This window comes from Stegostoma tigrinum, chromosome 7 (assembly GCF_030684315.1).
Source record: "Stegostoma tigrinum isolate sSteTig4 chromosome 7, sSteTig4.hap1, whole genome shotgun sequence".
Taxonomy (NCBI): domain Eukaryota; kingdom Metazoa; phylum Chordata; class Chondrichthyes; order Orectolobiformes; family Stegostomatidae; genus Stegostoma; species Stegostoma tigrinum.
In genome coordinates, this window is record NC_081360.1 from 17,486,979 (window position 1) to 17,513,289 (window position 26,311).

The window sequence follows — 26,311 nt, forward strand, 5'->3', positions numbered from 1 at the left end:
TGCCAGACCTGCTGAATTTCTCCAGCACTTTCTATTATTATTTCAAATTCCAAGCATTCGCAGTATTTCGCTTTTATTGAAAGAATTAATTTTGCTTATTAGCCTCCAAAATAATTCAGGTTTACCCATTTCCCAAACAGGATGTGCACAGGCAAAAATTCTCTGGCTATCGCCACTGCCCATTCACGCTTCCTCTTCATAATCCTTATCTTTTCTTTGCTGGCACTGTGCACGTTTGTAGACGGAAAATAACAGCATTGCTCAAAATAAATAAGTAGATGTTTCAATCCCCCTAAGAAAATGTAATCAAAGAAGTCTGAGTGTTTTTGAGAATTCACTTTTAGCCATCCAAATGAGTCTTTGGGAAACTGGGTATCAGGATAGATGAATACACAAGGTCATAGTAGAGACGGAAATTAAACTTGATGATGATAAATAGTAATTGAATCCGAATGAACTGTAATGTAAATTGGTGTGTCAGTTTACTTGAATGTTACCATAGTTTAGCCACTATGGATAAAAAAAGTAACAAATCTATAGCTCATTGGGATATTGACCTGCAATCTGTTCTCTGAAGTCAGTTGTGTTGGTGCTGTTCATTCGCTGAGCTCAGAGGCATTCGTACTGGGCATTTTCCAAACACTCGAGTCAATTCTTGCTCTGCTGTTAACATTGTGCATTCTCCGGTTTCGTACCAACAATTCAAGTGTTTAGTACCGTATCATCTGTGAAATCAGCAGCAATAGGATCATGATTTGTCATTGTGCCTTGGCTGAACTCAGCTACCTATCTGACAGTGCCCAGATCAAGATACACATTCCAACTACAGTACAGACTGCCCACATTTGGCGGAACAAAGTCTGCTGTTTCCAACATTGTGATAGAAACAGGAACAGCCAGCACCTAACTGTAGCTCTTGATACTTGAAATTAAGTGCAAGTCACAAGTGAATATGGAGCATTCTGGTGCAGCATGCCATCGATGAAGCTCTGGAAAAGAAATAACGTTTTCACAGAACCTTCACCTCAAGAAAAGTGAAGTTAAAATCACACCAAAAAAATGCAACTGTGAAGGAGGTCATCTTCAGAAAAGGTGCACCTTAAGACAGTCAAATAAAACCAAAATCTTCAAAGCCAGTCTGATGAAGCAACCAACTCACTGAGCCCCCATCATTCTTTCCGCAAATTTCTCACACAAAACGCGTGTTCAAATAGAATTGAAGATAAAATTTATCTGCAGATACCATGTGTCGATTTGGCTGGCACAGGACACACTTGGAACAAAATAGAGCATTTTGATATGCACAAAGGCTCTCTGTAACTGCAGTATCTTCACTGGGCATATGTTGGGCTGGGAGTAATTTGAAGATGAGAGAAAAAGTATTTGGGAGTATAGCAGAAGAATTTTGATATACAAATACATTTTTAAGATAAGCATTTAACAGAGATTAACATAATATCACAGGAATTGGCTACTTTTCTCAAATAGCCAAACAATTAAGTCAAAGTTTTGAACCCCGGGACCTCACACTAGTCTTTGCTTGTTTAGCATCTACTTTTGCACAGGCTGAAATTTCCTCCAGCTTAGTATTAGGAAGACTGAAGCCATTCTTTTCAAGTACCACCACAAACCCAATATCTTTGTCAATGAGGGGTCTAGGCCCGAAACGTCAGCTTTTGTGCTCCTGGGATGCTGCTTGGCCTGCTGTGTTCATCCAGCCTCACATTTTATTATCTTTGTCAATGATTTGATTCTCCTCCATGCCAAGTTGCACTGTTCACAACTTACACAGAGTCGAACTCAACCCCAAGATAAGCATTATATCCCACTTCGGAAAATGTACTTAGTCTTGAGCCCCACTACTCTATAGTCACTTTAAAAGTTAACGATTCGATCAAAGGGAGCAAAGTTCCCAATTTATGTATTTAATGGAATTAGGTTAACAGAAAACACTGACCGGGTTCCTTTATTTAACAAAGGCCATTGTTTGTTACAAATATCTAAGTTCTACCTACAGGTAATGTGAAATATCAACATTTAACTAATTTAAACTTTATCCCTCTCTTCAACCTCTGCACACACATGCAGGCATACACGGACAAGCAAAAAACGCTAGCGTTACAGAGGGAAAGAAATCTGGAGAAACACAGTTCAGCATGACCAATCCATAGGATGTTCCTTGTGCTGACCAAGAGCTACTGTTCTGCAATCTTCCTTCTTCAAGTGGCACAAGAAATAGATAGTCTCTTAATTCCATGTTAAAAGCAACAGCTTACATCAACTCATTGGAGAAAATAACTGGATTTCTTCAGGATTCAGGTACTTTTTCTAAACAGGTAAAGACACAGAACCTGTTCCTTCCAGTCTAGAACACCTCTGGCCCTGCATCATTGACACTCAGAAGCTGTTCTGCTGTCCAGCAACAATCAGCAAGTTACTGCCAGGCTAGAAATCTTTGGTATGAACAGCTGGCCACAATTACATAAACCAACTAGCAACCTGTTACTGGGATAATCTCAGTCTGCACACAGCATGGTGCCACGCTCTCGTCCCTCCACGGTCTCTGCTTGAAAATTGCAGCAGTGTAAACACAACTCATTGTGAGTTCCTGTAATTTGTAATTAAAAGTACAATAATTTCTTCCACTGTCGTTAGGTTTGAGGAAGTCTATTTTCCATGTCAGTCAACAAACAGAAAGGAAGGAAAATAAAATAATGCTGTCTTTACACAAGACCTGACTCCATATGCTCTTCATCATAGGGGCCAAATACTTCCACCTGCCGTTGCGTCCATTTCAGTTATTTATTTTCAAGACTCCAACAAGTTCAGCAAATCCATCTCCTTGCTGTTTCATTTCCAAAGTCTCATATTTTTACTTCACATCTTTGTATTTCGTGACTTTCAGAGTTTTGTTATTGCTAATATATGTACCCTCCTCGAACTTGTCAATCTCAGTTTGAATATTGAGATCTAAAAAGAAAATATAATGGCTAAAAAGCAACAATACATGATCACCTAACATAATAGTGATCACAAAAAGTCTTCAGTAAACTTATAAGCAGTAAAAAGTCAGTCAAATGAAAAGTGGAGCCGCAAAGACCCAAACAGTGAAATATACTTATGGCAACATGAGGTATGGTTGAAGTATGAAGCGTGCACTTTGCATGTGCTATTACTAAAGAAGAGATGTGGATCATGGCAGTGAAAGATGAAGCAGTACAGATATTGAATCAGATAAAATATAGAGAGGTGAGATTTAAAAGGAGTGTGATGATAATGTTCTGGGGATTAAAAAGGTCAGAACTACAAGCAAGCATGTACCCTGTACTGCAGATGAAAAGAGAGGGATTTCTGCTTAGCTTCTGGAGGATAGAACAGCTGATCCCAAGAGAGAGCATCTATCTTGGGGCTTGGTTGAGATTGGAATAAAAGTCAAAGTGACATCACATGAAAAGCATGAAACAGGAAATGCTTATCAAAAAGGGAGGCAGGTAAAAGGCAGGTAATGGTTGGCCAATTAACCCTTGATTTATTGTTGGAGAAGTATTGGAATCAATAATTAAGGAAGTAAAAGCAGAGCATCTGGGAAAACCATAATCTTATCAAGTGGAGTCACATGGCCTCATGAAAGGGAAATCGTGTCTGACTAATTTATTAGAGCTTTTCAAAGAAGTCTCAAACACAGTCAATGAGCAGAACCAGATGTGTTGAATTTGGACTCCCAAAAGGCATTCGATAAAGTATCACACAAAACGTTAAGGTTGCTGAGAAAGGTACAAAACAGTAAGTGAGTAAATAATAAGTTAACAGGTGGAATCAGAAACAAAAACAGAAATTGCTGGGAAAACTCAGCAAGACTGGCAGCATCTGTGGAAAGAAAGCTGAGTTAACATTTCGGGTCCAGTGGTCCTTCTTTAGAACAGACTGTAGCTAGGTAAAGGAAAAGGCTGATGATGGGTCAGCAGAAGGGGGCAGGAGTAAATAAAAGTGGAGTTGAAGTCCAGGCAGAGGGAACAATAGCTGGACAGACAAAGGAATGGGTAAAGGTCAGCCTGGGAGAATCAATATCTGCTAACTGGGACCATTCGTCGCTGACAATGAGTCGTTTGTAGTTGCAGATCATGTGATAACAAGGCCTTGTGTGTGCAGCGTGGGCTAAGGTCATGCGAGGTGGTATTCAGGCCCTAAAATGATTGAACTCAATGTCAAGTTCCAAAGGTTGAAGGGCCCTCAAGTGGTCGGGTTGTCAATAGAAGGGTTTAAAATTGACTGCAGAGATATTCGACAAGCTGTCAGTATTTAAAGCTGATAAGACGCCAGGACCAGGTGAGATATATCCAAGAGCACTGAAAAAATGAGAATGGAAGTTTCAGAGGCACTGGCCATAATCATTCAATCTTCTGATTTCAGGGTGGCGTTGTTAAACAGTTCCAACCATCCCAGACTGTTCTCATAATTAAGATTTATCATTTCTGAAACAATTCTTGTAAACCCCTCCTGCACTCTTTTCAATGAATTCACATTCTTCTTAAGGAGTGTGGTGACCAGAACTGTAACTGACATCTAGCCAGCTATGTAAGTTCAACACAAGGTCCCTGATCTTGTACTGCTGTTGAACTAATTAAGCCAAGAATACGGTATGCTTTATTTTCACCCATGTCTACTGGTTCAGTCGTCTTTTAATTATTTATGCACAAAAACACCTGGGTCTCTCTTCTCTTTCACACAATTTAAAACAGGACCTTTTAATATTATGGCTCCTTGTTCTGAGCATCAAAGCGTTTCAATGTACAATCCACTGCAGTGAATTTAATCTGCCACTTATCTGCCCATATCACATGCTTATCAATGTCCTTTTTTAGTTCTATACAATCCTCCTTACGTTTTACAATTCCTCCAAGTTTTGGTCTGTCTGCAAACTTTAAAATTGATCTAGACGTAGATTCCCATACTGATCTTGAGGAAGTTGACTAAAATCCCTCCTCCAGACTGAAAAATACCCAGTAGCCATGATTCTATGTTTCCTGTCAGTTAGCCAATTTTATGGCCACAGTGCTACTGTTGCTTATATTCCATGGCCTATAACTTCACAAACTCTTCGTCGAAGGCCTTTGCGAAGTCCATATACTTCTCAACAAAAGCCCTGCCCTCAGCCTTCTTGTTACCTGTCCATAAAACTCCGCAAGTGAGTGCGAACAATTTTCCCTTAACAAATCCATGCTGACCTTTCAGAGTTAACCCAAATTTTCCATGTGACTCATAATTCTATTCCAAGTAATTGTTTATAGATGGTTTCACGCAATGAAATCGCACTGTTTGGTCTGTAATTGCTGGACTGTCTTCCCAGCCTACTTTGAACATGGGAACAAAGATTGCAATTCTTCAGTTCTCCAGCACAACCCTTCAGAATTTCAAAAGGAGGATCACATTGGACTCAAAACATGAAGTCCATTTCCTCTCTCCAGCCAAAACTGCTGAATTTCTCCAGCATCCATAGTCTTTTGCTTTTATTTGACTATAAAAAGTGTTCCACTGGTTGGAGACATACCCGGCACATAGGAAGATGGTTGTGGTTGTCGGAGGTCAGTCATAGTCATCTCAGCTGTAGGACATCTCTGCTGGAGTTCCTCAGGGTACTGTCCTCGGCCCAACCATCTTCAGTTGCTTCATCCAGCATAAGGTCAGAAGCTGGATGTTCACCAATGACTTCACAATGTTCAGCACTATTCATGACTCGGGTACTAAAGCAGGGCATATTCAAATACAACAAAGCCTGGTCAATATCTTGGCTTAGGCTAACAAGTGGCAAGTAACATTCATGCCACTCAAATGCCAGGCTATGACCGTACAATCTAATCACTGTTCGTTGACATTCAATGGTGTTGCCATCACTGAATTTCCAACTAACAACAACTTAGGAGGTTGCCATCGATCAGAAACCCAACTCGATTTGCCGTATAAATACAGTGGCTAGCGAGGAATAATGCAGCAAGTAACTCACCTGCTGACTCCCCAAAGCCAGACCACAATCTTCAAGGCACAAGTCAGCAGTGTCACTGAATACTCCCCACCTGTCTGATGACTGCAGCCTCCAACAACACACAAGAAGTGTGACACGATCCAGAACAAAGCAGCCCACTTGATTGGCATCACATCTGGAAACATCCATTCTCTCCACCACCAATGCTCAGTTGCAGCAGTGAGTACCATCTTTATGATGTACTCCAGAAATTACCCAAAGATGGCACTTTTCAAACCCATGACCACTTCCATCCAGAAGTACAAGGACAGCAGATTCCTGGGAACTTCAACAACTGCAAGTTCTCCTCCAAGCCAGTCAACATGCTTACTGGAAGCAGATTGCCATTTCTTCAATGTCACTGGATCAAAATACTGGAATTCCCTCTCTCCGGGCATTGACAGTCTACCTTCAGCACATGGACAACAGCGGTCCAAAAAGCCAGTTCACCAACACCTTCTCAAGTGCAACTAGGAATGGGTAATAAATGCTGGCCAGTCAGTGATGCTCATTTTCCATTAGTGAATTGAAAAAACTATTTGTTTTGACAAAGCATTATTTAAATTAGAAGGCCAATCATAATCCTTTTTCCTTAGAACAGTTCAAGCATAACTAAACAAGACAATCATTAAGACTATCTCTGAATCCTCCCTTTCCTTCCTTGACATTTCTGTTTCCATTTCCGAGGATAGACTGGCCACTAATATCCATGACAAACCTACCAAGTCCCACAGCAACCTGGACTATACATCCTCATACACCACTAGCTGTAAAGACTCCACCCCATTCTCGCGGTTCCTCCGTCTCCATCGCCTATGTTCAGCTGAGGCTAACTTTGAAAAGGGAGCCTCGGAAGTGCCCACCTTCTTCCTCAACCGAGGAGTCCCCAGCTCAGTTGTCGACAGGTCCCTCAACTAGGTCCGACCCATCTCCCACACTTCCACCCTCACCCCTTCTCTTCCCTCCTGCAACAGCAGTAGGGTCCCCCTTATCCTCACCTACCATCCCACTAGCATCCACATCCAGAAGATCATCAGATGCCATTTCCGCCACCTCCAGACACATATTCCCCTCCGTTTTCCTCCCTTGTCCGCCTTCCGCAGGGACAGTTCCCTCCGGGACACCCTGGTCCACACTTCCTTCAACCCCAACACCACACACAGCCCTACGGCACCTTTCCCTGTAACCGGCCAAGGTGCAACACCTGCGCATTTACCTCCTCCCTCACCAAGGGCCCAAACATACCATCAAGGTGAAGCAACACATCACCTGCACTTCCCAGAATCTAGTCTACTGCTTTCGCTGCTCACGTGGTCTCCTCTACGTTGGGGAAACGAAGTGTAGACTTGGCAGCCGTTTCGCAGAACATCTCCCTTCTGCTTGCAAAAGAGACCCTGAACTACCTGCTGTCTGCCACTTCAAAGCACCAGCCTGCTCCCTGGCCAACATCTCTGTCTCTGGCTTGCTGCAGTGTTCCAATGAAGCCCGACGCAAGCTGGAAGAACAACACCTCATTTTCCGCTTGGGGATCCTATAGCCCTCCAGACTCAAGACTAAGTTTAATAATTTTAGGGCCTAAACTCTCTCATGTCCCAGCATCTCCACCCAACACACCAGGCCTTGTTATCACATAGCCTACTTCGACACATCACCTGTTGTTAGTCACTAACAATCCCCAATAACTGTCTACCCTCCCAGCCTGATCATTAGCAATTGCTGCGTCTGTCCAACTGTCTTTCTCTCCCTTTGGGCTCTATCCTATCCTTTACTCCTCACCCCACCCACCTCCTTATTTTCTGCATATAAACTGACGTTTTCCCAGAATTTTTCCCATCTGTTCTGAGGAAGGGTCAGCGGACCTGAAATGTTAACGCTGTTTTCTCCTTCACAGATGCTGCCAGATCTGCTGAGCTCTTCTGGCAACTTTGTTTTTGTTCCAATCATTAAGATTAAATGGACCAATTCTTTAAAACATCCTAAAACTGCTTAGAATGCAATTTTCATTTGACTAAAAAAAAATGTAAAAAGCATTAGCTTATGGACTGTGGACTTTAACTTACTTAGAGAAAAGCAAAGTATTCATATTTTTAATGTTTTCTAAAACTTTTGGAAAATTCTGCTTTCAATCTCGTGTGATCTGCAACAAAATCTCATTAACAATGGCATCTTTGGCCTTGACCACAACTTACTTACAGCAATAATGATGAACCATAATGACAGATGTATATGCGATGAACAGTTCAGGTTTCAGCATTTGGATAATCTGTATCTTGAATATGAACGTTCCATCTATGAGCATTCAGCAGACTATAAACATGACCTTTGATCCACTTCTGTTATAGCTGAGAGAGAATTGGAACTAACCACTCATCATTTATCATTTTGATATCACACTGCAACTGGTTCCCTTCAACCGTTTTTTTTCCATATAGCCTTGTACGGATATTATGATGCCAGGGTTTTTCTTCACTTCTTTCACAGAATGTGAGTATTACTATCGAGGCAATATTCATTGTTGATCCCTAACTGCCTTTGAGAAAGTGGTGGCATGCCACCTTCTTGAGTCACTACAAGGTACTTGATGTCGGTATACTCACAAAGCACCCGGGTAAAAATTCCAGGATTACGACAGTTACAGCGAAGGAATGGCAAAGTAGTTCCAAATCAGGATGTCATGTTGTTTGGAGTCAGTCATGCAGATTAAACATTCTTATGCATTTACTGCCCTTCCCAAATGATAAGAGATTATCCATTTGCAAAGTGCTGTTGAAAGAACCTTGATGAGTTAGTGCAGGACAGCTTGGGCTTAGTAACACATTGCTGCCATTGTGCATTAATGGTGGAACAAGCAAATGTTTAAGATGGTCCAAGGGGATGTCAAACAACTAGATGGTGTCAAGACTGGTTTTGGAGCTACAGCTATCCAGACAAGTTCATTGCAGATTGTGGACAGACTTTGGGAGACAGGTGGTGAATTACTGCAACAATCTTGTGGAGAATATGGAACCACAGCAGAGTAACACAAAGGCAAAGTGAATTACTGACTGACCACTCTGGCAATTGATTTAAAATGCAAGTTTCATGCAAACGGGAGAGAGGGTACTCTACATGGGTTTTCTCTAAGAAATGAACTCTTCGTAGCAAGTGGTACGAAGTGAGAATAAAAGTCCTGGATGGAGTGGTCAACTTGCAGTGAGACCAGCAGCAGAGGGATGACACAAATCACAATCTGATATAAGTGCAGAGGAAGAAGTTGATTACTGAATATAATTAGTGAATATTTCTAGCTTTCAAAGAAAAAGTAAGGTCTTCAAGCTTGTGCTCAGGTGTCCCATGTTTTTCTTCTTTCTTTCCTTGAAAGCAAGTTAAATGCATTGGTAGAGTGTGAGATGAGTACTTTTTATTTGTCTCTACTCGGGAAAAGGAAGATCTAAGTACAGAGCCTGAGGAGATCGAGTGTAAAGTTCTTGAGCAGGTTAATCAAGGAGACATTGAAGGTTTTGGCAGATTTAAAAGTGTACAAATCCCCAGATCTGGATGAGTTGTATCCCAGGATGTTGTCAGAAATGAGAGGTGAAATTACAGGGGTCCTGATCCAAATTTTCAAATTGTGTCTGGCCACAAGGGAGGTGTTGGAAGGCTGGAGGACTGGTAATGGTGGTCCCATGTTACAGGAAGTGTAGAAGCAAGTTGAGGAAATTCTTTTTGCCGAGACGGAGGGTTGGAGCTCTGGAACACAATGCTAGGAGGATTCATGAGGGGAAGTCTCATACCTTTTTTAAAAAAAAAGTATGAGAACGAGCACTTGAAATGTCATAATGTTCAAAGTAAGGGCCAAGTGCGAAAAAGTAAGTTGAATATAGGTAGTAGTGCTTTTTTGGTAGTACAGACTTGATGGTCAAAGCGCTCTTCTGTACCTTATAAATTTCTGAAGCATTAGATTGATACAGGTGATTTATTTTTCCTCTTTTAGTTAAAAACAGCAGTATATCAGTACACTGAAGTTTAAAGAGCACGGAGTCCTGAGTAATTGATTTATAAATGATGTGCTGAACACCACTGTGATCCACAGAGAACACATCTTTACTTAGTGATGGCAGTTCAGGGAACTTCAGATCCAAGTTGAGGAGATGCAGTCTGCTCTACAGACATGGCATCAGATAATGGGAAGGGAAGGTTATCTGGATATTTTGCTCCAGAGGAGAACATACCTTTTTGATGAGGTTGTTCAAAGTTGGTCTGTGATCAGGGACAGGAAAGTGTGATTGCAGTTGAGTCAGGTTTGAAGACCCAGAGACTGCAGGTAAAGAGCTTTGAAACTTTCAATTGTCCAACAGTTACAAGGCCCTTGAAAGCTGTGCAGATGAGAGTGGAACTGCAGAGAGGAGAAGCAAACTAACCACGGCACCTTGGTGCAGGGAGCCATTCAAGTGGGGAATAGAAATACAAATGTGGTTGTTACACAGGATGGCGGTAATTACTGGGGCAGATATGTTCACTGCAGCCCTGAGCACGAGTCCCACAGGGTGTGATGCCAAACTGGTACCAAGGTTAAGGACATCTCGAGGCTGAAGACCAATTTAGAGAGCGAGGGCAGATTTCCAGTAGTTGTACAATACTGTAAACAGTGCTGGAGCCACATTGAAGCACAAGTATGCTGCCACTGGAATAGTTCAGAGTTGGTTCACTAGGCCAATACCAGTAAGAAGGGGCTGTCTTATGAAGAGAGGTTGAATGGATTGGATCCGTACTTTTTGGAATGTAGAAGAATGAGAGGCAGTGTTATTGAAACATACAAGATTCTTGGGCAACTTGACAAGGTAGATGTAGGAAATTTGTTTCCCCCTATAGAAGAATCTAGGATCAAAGAGCACAATTTTAAAAAGAAGGGGTTGTACGTTTAAGACAGAGATGAGGAGGAATTTCTTCTCTCAGGGTACAGTGAATCTGTGGAATTTTTTTACCACAAAGGGCTGTTGAGGCAGGGTCATTTAGTATATACAAGACGAAGACAGATTTTGAATCAGTAGGGACACTGAGGGTTATGGGGAAATAACAGGAAAGTGGAGTTGAAAATTATCAGATCAGTCATGATCTCACTGAACGGCAGAGCAGACTGAATGCGCTAAATGATTTACTTCTGCTTCTGTGTCCACTATCAACTACTTGTGATGAATGAACATTGTGTGTTACTTGTTACACCAAGACTGAATGTCGTCTGAATCTCACTACATGCATTGTTTCAGTATTGAAGTGGCAAAGTTGTTGAACGCTGTGTAAAGTTATCAGCGAATGTGCCCATTACTGATGGAGGGAATGTTATTGATGAAACTGAACTTGGTTGAGACGAGGACACTACCGAGGATTTCCTACACTGACACTTTGAACTGAGAAAAACCATAACCATCTAGTTTTATGTGGATTTGACTCCACCAGAGCAGAAATGCGCCTTCCAGATTTGCTCTGGACACTTGATATTGTACTCAAAGGTTGTCTTAATGCCAAGGGCAGTCAGTCTCACCTCTCCTCTCAAGTTTAGCTGTTCTTTCCATGTTTGAACCAAAGTCGTAATCAAGCCTGGAGCTCAGAGGGCGTGGAGAAAGCCAAACTGAGCATCTGTGAGCAGATATTTGGTAACTGAGTGCCACATGATGACATCTTCTTAGCTGAATAGACATTATTTAGCTGATGCTCAAGTGTAGAGTAACAGGGCAATAAGTGGTTGAGTAAGATTACTGTTATTTTTGTAGGCAGAATATTCCTGGGCAATTTTCCACAAGGCTAGGGAACTGCTAGTATTGTAGTTGTGCTGGAACAGCTTGGCTATGTGCAGCTAGTTCTGAAGCACGTCTTAAGTACTAGTGCTGGAATGTCGTCAGGGTCCGCGATGTCGCACTGGTAGAAATTACTAACCGAAAAACTACAGTTGCTTGAGGCAAAAAATTGACACTGATAGAAGTCCTTTGTCTTACAGACTTGCTGCCATGTTATTTACATTAGACATATAGTTTATGATATGTTACGCTAATCTAGAAAAGGAAACCAAAGGAAAGACAATTTTATAAATCATTCTGGTATGGACACAAATATAAAAATTAATTACCTGGGTAATCAGATAAAACCGTAAATCACAAATACAATTCAGTCTCTCTGCACAAGCAGTTTCATAGGATATGTATGAGGAGCAGAGAACAGAACATAGAACTTGGAACATTACAGGCCCTCAATGTTGCGCCGACCAGGGAAGCCAATCTGAAGCCCATCTAACCTACACTATTCCATTATCATTGATATGCTTATCCAATGACTATTTAAATGCCCTTAAAGCTGACGAGTCTACTACTGTGATAATGGGAACTGCAGATGCTGGAGAATCCAAGATAATGAAATGTGAGGCTGGATGAACACAGCAGGCCCAGCAGCATCTCAGGAGCACAAAAGCTGACGTTTCGGGCCTAGACCCTTTGGGTCAGTTTTTGTGCTCCTGAGATGCTGCTGGGCCTGCTGTGTTCATCCAGCCTCACATTTCATTATCTTGGAGTCTACTACTGTTGCAGGCAGGGCATTCCACACCCTTACTACTCTCTGATTAAAGAACCTACTTCTGACACCTGTCCTATATCTATCACCCCTTAATTTAAAGCTATGTCCCCTCGTGCTAGCCATCACCATCCGAGGAAAAAGGCTCTCACTGTCCACCCTATCTAATCCTCTGATCATCTTGTATGTCTCCAGTAAGTCACCTCTTAACCTTCTTCTCTCTAACGAAAACAGCCTCAAGTCCCTCAGCCTTTCCTTATAAGACCTTCCCTTCATACCAGACAACATCCTGGTAAACCTCCTCTGCACCTTTTCCAATGCTTCCACATCCTTCCTATAATGCGGCAACCAGAAATGTACGCAATACTCCGAGTGTGGCTGCACCAGAGTTTTGTGCAGCTGCAAAATGACCTCATGGTTCCTAAACTCAATCCCTCTACCAAAAAAACCTAACACACCGTATGCCTTCCTAAGAACCCTATCAACCCGGGTGGCAACTTTCAGGAATCTATGCACATTGACACAGAGATCTCTCTGCTCATCCACACCACCAACAATCTTACCATTAGCCCCACGCTCTGTATTCTTGTTACTCTTTCCACAGTGAATCACCTCACACTTTTCCACATTAAACTCCTTTTGCCACCTCTCAGCCCAGCTCTGCAGCTTATCTATGTCCCTTTGTAACCTGCAACATCCTACCCCAGTATCCACAACTCCACTGACTTTAGTGTCATCCGCAAGTTTACTAACCCATCCTTCTATGCCCTCATCCAGGTCATTTCTGAAAATGACAAACGGCAGCAGCCCCAAAACAGATCCTTACAGTACACCATTAGTAACTGAACTCCAGGATGAACATTTCCCATCAATCACCACCCTCTGTCTTCCAGCCAGCCAAGTTCTGATCCAAACCGCTAAATCACCCTCAATCCCATGCCTCCATATTTTCTGCAATAGCCTACCATGGGGAACCTTATCAAATGCTTTACTGAAATCCATGTACACCACATCAACTGCTTTACCCTCATCCACCTGTTTGGTCACCTACTCCAAAAAACTCAACAAGGTTTGTGAGGCACGACTTACCCTTCACAAAACCGTGTTGACTATCCCTAAGCAAATTATTCCTTTCTAGATGATTATAAATTCTCTCTCTTATAATCCTGTCCAACACTTTACCCACAACCGAAGAATGGTTTCTTTCCCACAACTCAGCAGATCTAGTTGTTCCCATATGATCTTTAGTTATGGCCTGTCTGAGACATGAAATATTCTTAAATGTAGAACATTCAAGATATCAGAACCACAACTGACACAATTTAACCACAAAATTCAACACTGTTATTCCAAAAACCTAAACTTGAAAACAATACAGAGATTTAAACCACTCTAGTTAGTCAGACTAGGGTGACCATAAGCCAATTGGATCAGATCTGATGGGGACTGATCTCATTGCACAGGATGTCTTCAATTGATAGTGTTGATCTCAATGGTGCTGTTTCATCGAGTCTTTAATATTCTGACTTTACACTTGGACTACATGGCAACTGCTTTCACCTTCAATCCCTTTGAGGCACTGATTAGTTTCTACAGCACAAACTACTATATTCTGAGAATTGTTAGCTCCCGATCTGCAGCACATCTGAATGAATCTTAAAACATTTTCTTACAATTGACTGCACGCAAGATATCTGTTATCTCAGTTGGCTAGATAGCTGGTTTGTGATACACAGTGATGCCAACAGTGTGGGTAACCATAAAGGACTCTTGGTCTCAATGGTTCCCCTTGCGTGAAATAGGTTTAACCTTCAGATTAAACCACCACCAGGCATCTCTCTCGCTTTCTCTCTAATGGGAAGAGCAGCCCTACGGTCTGGTAGGATTACGGTGACATTGTCTTCTAAGTTGTTAAGTGAAAATTAAAATGATATATGCTTATGCAACTTTTAATTAATTATGGTAGCATCATTGGATGTCACCTTAATGAAATGTAAACAATAATCATTGCTACAACATCACAAGTAGTATGAAGTAAAATGCGTAGCCAAGTGATATGAAGTGCTGAAGTAAGGTAATATGTTTAATTCCATAGTTGACAGAGACCAACTTCTTTACATTAAATTCTGTTTCTTTCTTCAGTGGATGTAGCAAAGAGACTAAAATCTTGATTATACACTCAGTCACAATTGGCCAATTTGACAGAGCACCGAAGCTTATCCAAGTACCATGGCCTGATGATAAACAGCAAAGCTACACCGGAGAATGATCCCCAAGTTAGATGAGTTACAGCAAGTCGTGTGAACAGTGATTTAGGTTGTGTCTGGCAGTCCAAAAGCATCAACACAAAGCTGGGAAAACATCTTTTGTAGGATGCTGCACTCTCTGGGTGCAAGAGTTTGACTTTGAAGAAAGACTAAGTTAGCAGTTTGGAAATATAGGTACGGCAAAGGATGCCTCAGATTGAACTAGACGGACAGGAGGACAAGTTCGCTCAATGAAGAAACAAGGCTAATTACAGTTTATAGAGAAAAAAGGTACTAAAGTATGAACACTGGAAGATCTGACAGCCTTATCCTGGCAACAATTGAAGGAGTTAACAGAAGTGGAAGAAAAATCAGATGGGTGAATAACATTGACACATGGACTGAAGGAGGCTGGAAGAGATCTAGAGAAGGAGCAAGACAATTCCAATAGCCTCAGTAAGACAATGACGTAAACAAACAAGGCATTCTTGATGGGGCAACGAAATTGTGAATTGTGATTACACGGGAAGCTATAATTCACAACTATATCCCCATACCCCCAAATAAACACATTGATACAACAAGGCAATGCATCTCTGCAGAGATGACTGGGCTTCTAAAATGAGAAAAAAAAACCTTTTAGGCCAATGGTCCAAACTCAGAAGATAAAATGGAATGACTTTGCGCAGTTGCCAGAGTTTCCTTTTAGTGAGATCAAAATACAAACCACCGTGGAATGATGGAAACCCTTAACACCCGGCTTCAGTTCTGATGGAAAGTCAGTCAGACATAGGTCTTTTCAAAGAACTAAGTTTCAGCTTTCAAAGTTTCTGAGGTAGCCTGACATTTTGGAAATTTCTCAGGTTCCCAAAAATACTTCACAGAGAGATCTATGCTTCAAATTCCTTCTTATTTTTCAGTGGAGAGGTGTGTGTGTGTGTGTGTGTGTGTGTGTGTGTGTGTGTGCGCGCGCGCGCGCACGCACGCACGCACATGTGCAAGTGAGAGGCAGAGAACATGACAGAGCAAGATAAAAAGACAAAAAGAAATAGTCACTTACAGCGCATTTTGGAGGTCTTTTATTTCAACTCAAGGGGACCTTGCAGTGCAGGTTCATTGTTCCTCAGAAGCGGAGTGCAGATCATCAGGACAGTGAAGGCGGCTTTTATGCGTGCTTTTATTGGTCAGTGCATTGAGTATAGGGGTTGTGAGATCATGTTGTGGCTGTACAGAACATTGCTTTGGCCACTTTTTGAATACTACGGGCAATTCTGGTCACCTGCTTTAAGAAGAATGTTGTGAAACTTGAAAGGATTCAGAAAAGATTTACAAGGATGTTAGCAGGGTTGAAGGGTTTGAGATATAGGGAGAGGCTGAATAGGCTGGGGCTATTTTCCCCTGAAGCTTTGGAAGCTGAGGGGTTACTTTATACAGGTTCATAAAATCATGAGGGACATGCATCCGATGAATAGCCAAGATCTTTTCCCTCTGGTGGATGAGTCTAAAACTAGAGGGACATAGGTTTAAAGTGAAAGGGGAAAGATTTAAAAGGGACCTAATGGGCAACTTTTTCATGCAGATGGTGGTGCTTGCATGGAATGAGCTGCCAGAGGAAATAGTGGAGGCTAGTACAATTTAAAACATTTAAGAGGCATCTGGATGGGTATATGAATAGGAAGGGTTGAGAGCATATGGGCCAAATGCTGGCAAATGGGATTAGAGTAATTTAGGATATCTAGTCATCATGGAAGAGTTGGACCAAAACGTCTGTTTACATGCTGTACAGCTCTATGACTCCACAAGTGACACACCTTACTTGATAAATTCTCACTAAACTTGCCAGAAAAGTTGGGACTTGTGCTCTTACTGGAATGGATATCTTTAAATGTTAGAAAACTTAACTGCAGTCGAACAATCACTTTGGCTCAGAAAACTAAAAACTCACTCAGAAAATCAGAAATCAACTCCAGAAGAATGTTGAGGCACACCTTTCTGCACCCGATCTCTTGCAAGCCAAGTTCATCTCGCAATTAAAGCAATCAATTATTTACTTGTCTCAAAAGATTTCCTGTCTCCCTTCCAGAGTTGCTTTACTTATCAGTATTTGGCAGGTGAGTTACAGTCCACATTACTGTTGAACAATCCCAAGAAATCCAACGTCCCTTCAAAATCTTGATAAACCGTTTTTAATTTACAATGTCCAAATAACTCCTGATTCTAGTTTTGCATAGTTTTAAAAAATGAATATGTATTCCGTAACATGGCAATATAGCCTGCATTGTCTGCTTGATTCAAATTGCATTTATTTCCTAGCTGAACATTTGAGGCTGACTCAATGCAACAATTGCTCGGAAGGAACGTTTTGTGGGAAAAACGGAGAAGGTCACCTTTTACACTCAATACAGACATAAACTTTGGTAATAAAAAATGGAGCTACACTGTGCAGCACAATGTATAATTGATACTCATTTTAGAAAGAATGAAGAAAGGAACAGAAATATGACATAGCTGAAATTTAGCACAGAATTTTAGAAAATGTTTGGAGATAGATATAATATTGCAATAAGTCCAGAATTAAATCGTGAACATTGATAATTCTTGCCACTTGATAGGATTTTGTAGATGTCAGATGACCAGCACTCACCATTATTAGGTATAAATTGGACATATTCTGTTGAACATGTGTTTACAGTTAAATAAGGAAAGTTGTCTCAGCTGCCCTGAGTCCCCAGAAACTACTATACCAGCACCTTGCCAGAGACTCGGCATAAAGTTGTGATATTTACTTGATAATTTCTCACTGCACTTGCCAGAAAAGTTGGGAAAGGGGGGTAAAAATTGTTTCAGAGATAGTAGGAACCGCAGATGCGAGAGAATCTGAGATGACAAGGTGCAGAGCTGGATGAACACAGCAGGCCAAGCAGCATCAGAGGAGCAGGAAGGCTGACGTTTCGGGTCTAGACCCTTCGTGAGAAAAATACTTATTTTCTGAAGAAGGGTCTACGCCCGAAACATCAGCCTTCCTGCTCCTCTGATGCTGCTTGGCCTGCTGTGTTCATCCAGCTCTGCACCTTGTCATCTCAGCCAAGTTGGGAACTTGCATTCTTACTGGATTGGACATCTTTAAAAATGTTGTTACAAGACTTAACTGCAGTCAAACAATCCCTTTGGCTCAGAAAACTAATTTTTACATGAGCCTTCTTTTAAGATTTTGATTATTTTTTGGGATTAAATAAATGTTTATATTTTCAACGTGTGCTTTGTTCTTTTTATCATTCTATCAAAGGACAGAGGAGATGAGGAAAGAGGTTTGCATGAAGTGCATGTGCAGGCATGGAGGCAGAAGTTTAAAAATAAACAATTTGAAAGGCAAAGAGAAATTATGAATGCAAACTGTGAGGAAATAAATTAAAAAAGAAAAGTTTTGGCAGATATGTTGGGGTGGAGAGGTAAGTTTAGAAAATATATATTCCTATGTAATATTTCTGTCTTTGTTTTGCAAGAATTAATAAAACTCAAAGAGGATAAAATCCCTGTCACAGCCAGATTGCATCAGTGCACTGAAAGGAATATCCAGGAATGAAACAACAGGCATTATTTTACATACTTAGGAGTTCATTAGGTCAAAAAAATCCTTAAATGTCACAGGGCTGGTAGATGACATTCAACCAACATTTAACAAGAGGGTTAGAAAACACACAGCAAACTACAGAGCAGTCAGCTTAAATTTGTTTGCAAAAATAGAATGGAATGCCTAATAGGCGAGAAAATAAAACACATCAAGACACCTAGGGTATCATAATGAATAGCTGGCATGGGTTTCAAAAGGCAAAATCTTGCTTGATCAACCTCGCTGAATTCTTTCAAGATGTACAAATTGGGTAGAAAAATGTGTATACATTACCTGTATTATCTAGATTTCCAAAAGACCTTTGGTAAGGTCAATTCACAGCAAAATGACAACAAAATGCTTTGGGAAGCGAGAAACGCAATTGCTTCGCCACTTGCGAAGATCTTTGCATCCTCACTCTCCACTGGAGTCGTACCTGAGGACTGGAGAGAGGCAAATGTAATTCCTCTCTTCAAGAAAGGAAATAGGGAAATCCCCGGCATTTATAGACCGGTAAGTCTCACGTCTGTCGTCTGCAAGGTGTTAGAAAGGATTCTGAGGGATAAGATTTATGACCATCTGGAAGAGCATGGCTTGATCAAATACAGTCAACGCGGCTTTGTGAGGGGTAGGTCATGCGTTACAAACCTTATCGAGTTTTTTGAGGATGTGGCTAGAAAGGTTGATGAGGGTCGAGCTGTGGATGTGGTGTATATGGACTTCAGTAAGGCATTTGATAAGGTTCCCCATGGTAGGCTCATTCAGAAGGTCAGGAGGAATGGGATACAGGGGAACTTAGCTGCTTGGATACAGAATTGGCTGGCCAACAGAAGACAGCGAGTGGTAGTAGAAGGAAAATATTCTGCCTGGAAGTCAGTGGTGAGTGGAGTTCCACAGGGCTCTGTCCTTGGGCCTCTACTGTTTGTAATTTTTATTAATGACTTGGACGAGGGAATTGAAGGATGGGTCAGCAAGTTTGCAGACGACACAAAGGTCGGAGGTGTCGTTGACAGTGTAGAGGGCTGTTGTAGGCTGCAGCGGGACATTGACAGGATGCAGAGATGGGCTGAGAGGTGGCAGATGGGGTTCAACCTGGATAAATGCGAGGTGATGCATTTTGGAAGGTCGAATTTGAAAGCTGAGTACAGGATTAAGGATAGGATTCTTGGCAGCGTGGAGGAACAGAGGGATCTTGGTGTGCAGATACATAGATCCCTTAAAATGGCCACCCAAGTGGACAGGGTTGTTAAGAAAGCATATGGTGTTTTGGCTTTCATTAACAGGGGGATTGAGTTTAAGAGTCGTGAGATCTTGTTGCAGCTCTATAAAACTTTGGTTAGACCGCACTTGGAATACTGCGTCCAGTTCTGGGCGCCCTATTATACGAAAGATGTGGATGCTTTGGAGAGGGTTCAGAGGAGGTTTACCAGGATGCTGCCTGGACTGGAGGGCTTATCTTATGAAGACAGGTTGACTGAGCTCGGTCTCTTTTCATTGGAGAAAAGGAGGAGGAGAGGGGACCTAATTGAGGTATACAAGATAATGAGAGGCATAGATAGAGTTGATAGCCAGAGACTATTTCCCAGGGCAGAAATGGCTAGCACGAGGGGTCATAGTTTTAAGCTGGTTGGTGGAAAGTATACAGGGGATGTCAGAGGCAGGTTCTTTACGCAGAGAGTTGTGAGAGCATGGAATGCGTTGCCAGCAGCAGTTGTGGAAGCAAGGTCATTGGGATCATTTAAGAGACTGCTGGACATGTATATGGTCACAGAAATTTGAGGGTGCATACATGAGGATCAATGGTCGGCACAACATTGTGGGCTGAAGGGCCTGTTCTGTGCTGTACTGTTCTATGTTCTATGTTCTAAAATTAATAAACTTGCCGAAGGGGGTATATAATTGACTGAGTTTTGAATGAATTTCATTTAGCTAAGTGTGCAGTGTTACACTTTAACAATAACAATGAGTAGGTCACATATTACTTTGAAGATGAAATTCTGAACAGGTTGAGGATAGCCAAGGGGACCTGGGAAAGTAAATACACAAATTATTAAAAGTAGTATGCAGCACTAAAAAGGCAAACCAAACACATGGGTTTATTTCCTAGGGTGGAGGTAGCTATTACAAGGGGGCATAGTTTTAAAGTGAGTGAAGGTAGATATAGGGGAGATGTCAGAGGTAGGTTCTTTACTCCGAGAGTGGTAGGGGCACGGAATTGGCCTCATTTGCGGCATTTAAGCAGCTATCAGATAGGGGTTTGGATGATAATATAAAGTAGGGGTGGAGGTTAGATAGACTTTAGGATTAGGGTAAAAGTTTGGCACAACATCATGGGCCAAAGGGCCTGTGCTGCGCTGTATTGTTCTATGTTCTATTTCTAGAAGTATAGAGTTGCTAAGTAAAGAAGCTATGCTAACCTGGATAGAACCTCAAACTGTGGTTCAAGCACAACATGCAAATCTAGCTACTATATTTTCCAAAGGAATATGGAGAGACTAGTGACTGTACCAAAAGATTGACAAAACAGTAATGGAACTAAAAGGGTATATCTATCCAGAAAGAATAATCTTGTTGGGTCTCTTTCTCTTAGAATAAAGAAACCTGGTAAATGCCCAAACAGAGATCTTCAAAGTTATGAAAGTTCTGGAAAATTTCTTCTTGATTGGAAGGTAGCTACTGTAACCCCATTCTTTAAAAAAATGGGCCAGAAAGAAAACAGGATAATTGCAGAGTGGTTAGCCTGACATTGGTAATCGGAAATGTTCCATCGTCCACTACTAAAGACTTAACAGCACAGCACATGGAAAACAGTGACACGATTGGACAGTCAATATAACTTTACGATTGCAAAACAAATCAATGAGAAGTTTTTTTTGACAAGTTCTTAGTAGAGATAAGGCAGTGCCAATGGATGCAGCTTACTCGGACTTTCAAAGGCTTTCAGTAAAGCTCCCATAAGAAATTAGATTATAAGCTTAAAGCGCACGGGACTGGGGGATAGTGTACTGACACGGATACAGAACTGGTTGGCAGACAGGAAATAAAAAATAGGAATAAACAAATCTTTTTCGAGGTGGCAGGCAGTGACTACTGGATACCACACGAATCAGTGCTTCGACCTCAGTTATTCTCACTGTATAATAGCGATTTAGATAGGGACATAAATGTAACATCCCCATGTTTGCAGACGACACAAAGCTGGGAAGGAGGGCGAACTGTGAGAAGGATGTTGTGATGCATCAATGTTATTTGGACAAACTGAATGAGTGGGCAAATGCAAGGCAATATGAAGCATAATTGTAGGTAAATGTGAGGTTGTTCATTGTGGCAGCACAAAAAGGGTGGCAGATTATTATCTGAAAGGGATTAGATTGGGAGGTGCAACTTGTACGCCAGTTGTTCAAGTTAAGCATGCAGATGCAGCAGGGAGTGAAGAAAGCAAATGATATGTTGGCCTTCAATAGTGAGAAGATTTGAATACATGAGCAGGGATTTCTTGCTGCAACTGTACATGGTCTTGATGAGACCACACCTGGAGTACCCTATGTAATTTTGTCTCCTTATCTGACGAATGATGTTCTGGCTCTGCAGAGAGTGCAACAAAGGTTTACCAGACTGATTCCTGAGATGGCAGAGCTGATGCATGAAGACAGACTTGTCTATATTCATTGCAGTTTAGATGAATAAAGGGAATATCATAGTACCCTATAAAATTCTAACAGCAGTTGACAGGATAAGCACAGGAAGGATGCTCCCTCTGACTGGGGATTGCAGAACCAGGGATCATGGTTTAAGGATGTGGGATAAACCTTTCAGGGTTGAGATGAGGAGAGATTTCTTCACCCAGAGAGTGGCAAGCCGGCAGAATTCTCTGCCTCAGAAAGCAATTCAGGCTAAAATATTGATTGCTTTCACAAAGAAGTTGGGTTTTTTTTTAAGGACTAAAGGGATCAAAAGGTACGGGCAGAAAGAAGAACAGGGCCCTGAGGAGGCTGACTGGCCATGATGATACTGAATGGCAGAGCAGGCTTGAAGGGCTGTATAGCCTACTCTGCTCTTATTTTCTTTGTTTCCATGTACTGATTGAGCAGTCAGAGAATGTTTTTCCACTCATGGTTCAGCAAACCTGGAACCACAGAATATTACAGTACAGAGAAAAACCATTTGGTCCATCAAATCTGTGCTGACACTTATTTTTAAGAGCAATCGAGTAAAGCCCACTCCCTTGTTCTTTCCCCATAGGCTGGCATTTCTTTTTCCTTCAAGTATGTTCCCAATTTTATTTTAAAGGGGACTACTGGATTTGCTTTCAATATTTCATCAGTCAGTTTATTCCAATTTGTAATTACTTGATGCAAAGTCCTTTCTGTCACCTCGAAAGACAACTGGTAATAGAAACAATTTCTTCAGCCAATCACCTTCATTCTGTACATTTTCATTATTAATCCTTCATTACAGTTTCTCTTTGTTTACTTCATCTAAACCCTTATTGACTTTAAACCCTTCTGCCAAATATCCTTAAACTTCTCTGCTCAGAGCACCGCAAGACCAATTTCTCTGGACTATCTACAAACCTTCATTTCTATGATTAGTCAAATAAATCTTTTCTGTTCCTTTTCATTGCCTCCAAATACTTCTAGAGATGATTATTACCATGGTCACTGAAAAATTCAACTGAGAGTTCAGACAAAACGTTGCTGCCCAGGAATTTGGTGACTTGCAAGAATACAGTAATGGATACCATAAATGAGGCAAATTATTAAAATGTACTTGAGATGGTACATATAATGGAGGAGCATATTTATGTAACGTCTTCAACACAATAAAATTAGATTCCCTAGAGTTTGGGAATAGGCCCTTCGACCCAACAAGTCCACACTGCTCCTTGAAGCATTCCACCCAGATCCATCCCCCTATAACCCACACACCCCTGAACACTACAGGCAATTTAGCATGGCCAATCCACATAGCCTGCACATCTTTGGACTGTGGGAGGAAACCAGAGCACCCTGAGGAAACCCACACAGACACGGGGAGAATGTGCAAACTCCACACAGACAGTTGCCCAAGGCTGGAATCGAACCCGGGTCCCTGGCGCTGTGAGGCTGCAATGCTAACCACTGAGCCACCATGCTGCCCTCCAGTAATAATTAAAATGACTCAAGATACACAAAGGAGGGAGGTGTAAAAAGCTACAGTGCAGAATTAGAACAAAATTAAACATCAAACCACGTATGGAAATAACAGGGCATACAACCAAACTTTGGCCGAACAGGTAGCCTTTCATGATTGTCTTAATGAAAGAAGAAGAGGTGGACAGGTTAAAGGAAGGAATTCCAGAGCTTAGTGCCTCAGCAACTGAAGGCCTGGCCAATAATGGCAGGGCAATTAAAGGGCTGATGCAAGACTAGATATGCACAGATATCTCAAAGCATTGTGGAATTGGAAGATATTGAAAAAAAAGGGAGTGATTTGAAAACAATCGAGAGAAGGTGGGAGTCAAGATTTTGCTGGAGCAGAAGCCAATGTACATCCACAAGCTCAGGAGTAATAAGTGAATTGGGCCTATTGCAAGGAATGGAGTCTTAAATGATCTCAAAACAGAGATATGTACAGTTAGGAGGTTGGGAGGGTTCAGCTGGTCTGTAGCACAACAGAGGCCCCATGGAATTCAGATGAACAGTTCGCTGAAAGTGGAGTCACAGGCAGATAGGGCAGTGAAGGTGGCTTTTGGCACACTGGTCTTCATCAGTCAGGGCAGTGAGTATAGAAGTTGAGAAGTTAAGTTGCAGCTGTACAGGACATTGGTGAGGCTGCACTTGGAGTACTGTGTTCAATTTTTGTCACCTTGCTATAACAAGGATGTTATTACATTCGTAAGAGTGCAGAAGAAATGTACAAGGATGTTGCCAGAACTTGAGGGACTGAGTTATAAGATGAGGTTGGACAAGCTAGGACTTTTTTCTTAGCAGCATAGGAGACCGAGGGGTATATTATAGAAGTGTATAAGATCATGAGAGGCATGGATAGGGTGAATGCTCTGAGTCTTTTTCCCAGGGTTGAGGACTAGAGGGCATCAGTTTAAGCTAAGAGGGGAAAGAATGCATGGGAACCTGAGGGGCAATTCTTTTTTAAACAGAGGGTGGTATGCGTATGGAATGAGCCGCCAGAAGAAGTAGTTGAGGTGGGTACATTAAGAACATTTAAAAGGCATTTGGACGAATACACGGATAGGAAAGGTTAAGAAGGATATGGGCCAAGTGCAGGGAAATGGCGTTGGCATGGATGAACATTTTGGTTGGTATGAGCCAGTTTGGGCCAAAGGACCTGTCTCTGTGCTTTTGGACTCTATGGAGTAATAAACTCATGTTCTATACTTATTGAACATCTGCAGTCTTGTGTGAATATGTCTCCGTGACAAAATATCAGGTTGACTAACTAGACAAAAAAAATATGATTTATCAAGCTAGGTTTCATTCTGAGATTGACTTGTCAAATCATACCATTTGCTGGGTTCATAACTGCACCTGTTCTATGGAACATTTGAGTGCTTCAACGTCCACCACTTTGTAGTATTAAGTGCCACAGACGAGTCTTTGTGGTAGCAAATCTACTTAAAGATACAAGCAGAACCGGGTGTGAGCTGCAGTACCTTTTACAACAGATACAAGTGGAGCATAAAAACCTGGAATAAAGATCTTGGGCTTAAAGGTCTTTTTCTGGGCTGTATATTTCACAGAAAACTGTGCGCAATTCTACAGATCTTTGCATGTTGTACTTAGCTTTCTGTGTCACATCTGTCATTGTATTAAATATTTTGACACTTTCTGCTTACTAACAACATTTCCATCTACGTACAATCATTTGTCCTGTTCATACGTGGGGGCGTATTGTCATTCTGATTCTCTAATATACAGGAAAGTTCCAAACGACATGGGAAGTCTGTGAACAACTACAAGTGACATGAATGGTGCATTTTATTTGTCACCCATGAAGAATCTGGCCCAATGGCAGCAAGAATCCAAGTCAAAACTACACATGGCACAATTTACAGTCCATTCTCAAATAATATCTCATCAGTACTCCACAACAAAATTTCCCAAGCCTGATTTTCAGCTCATTAAATTCCAAAGTAGGTTTTATTCAAAACTGTCCAAATGATTCAGACTGCTCAAAAACAAAGAAAAAAAAGCTATTAAGTGTTGGTCAGTGCTCCTCTTCAACTGGTCCAAGTAGTTTTCTGACAATTTCCAATGGAAATTCTGATGCAGTGTGGCCAAATGACATCTTGCCTATGCTGACATGAGATGTGGATGCCACTGTTGCCCATCCCTAATTGTTCTTGAGCTGAATTGTTTGCTAGGCTATTTCAGAGGGCATTAAGAGTCAACTACATTGCTGTAGTTTGGGAGTGACCAGACTAGGTAAGGATGACAGATCTCCCTTCCTAAAAAGTCATGGTGAACAGTTTGGTTTATATAGCTACTGACAATGGTCACCATGAGGTTAACTTTTAACTCCAAATGCTATTGAATTCAAATTCCATGATCTGCCATGGTGGGATTTAAGCTCTTGTCCCAAGATCATTAACCTGGAATAATGGATTAACCATCCAGAACATTATCACTCGGCCACCAGTTTCCCATTTAACTTTATACAGAATCATACAGAATTATTAACATCTTTTCCACAGAATTTTAGTTTCTGCGCTGTGAAGGCAGGCTATACAGTACTCATATCTCTGAACAAAGATCTTGTGTATAAAGATATCATATGCACTTACGTCAAGTGTAACATACACTGGAGCAAAGAATTTATGTAATTTAGGTCTTTACCCTTATGCACTGAAATGAAGGATATATTGCCGTGTTAAATGCTGAAACGAAGCCATTTGTT

At 41.4% G+C, this 26,311-nt stretch overlaps 1 protein-coding gene across 14 annotated transcripts in view; it reads right to left on the minus strand.

The window, feature by feature from the left end:
* Positions 1–26,311, minus strand: part of LOC125454484 (double-stranded RNA-specific editase 1-like) — a 295,752-nt gene that overhangs the window by 97,248 nt on the left and 172,193 nt on the right. Inside the window, exon 1 of one of the 14 annotated variants that reach the window (XM_048535318.2) lies at positions 558–666. The exons of 12 other annotated variants lie outside the window; for them this stretch is intronic. In XM_048535318.2, coding sequence (XP_048391275.1) covers positions 558–600 — 43 coding nt within the window. In that variant the 5' untranslated portion in view covers positions 601–666. Of the gene's footprint in view, positions 1–557; positions 667–26,311 lie in introns of those variants that run through there. One more of the 14 variants, XM_048535319.2, reaches the window with a different exon arrangement.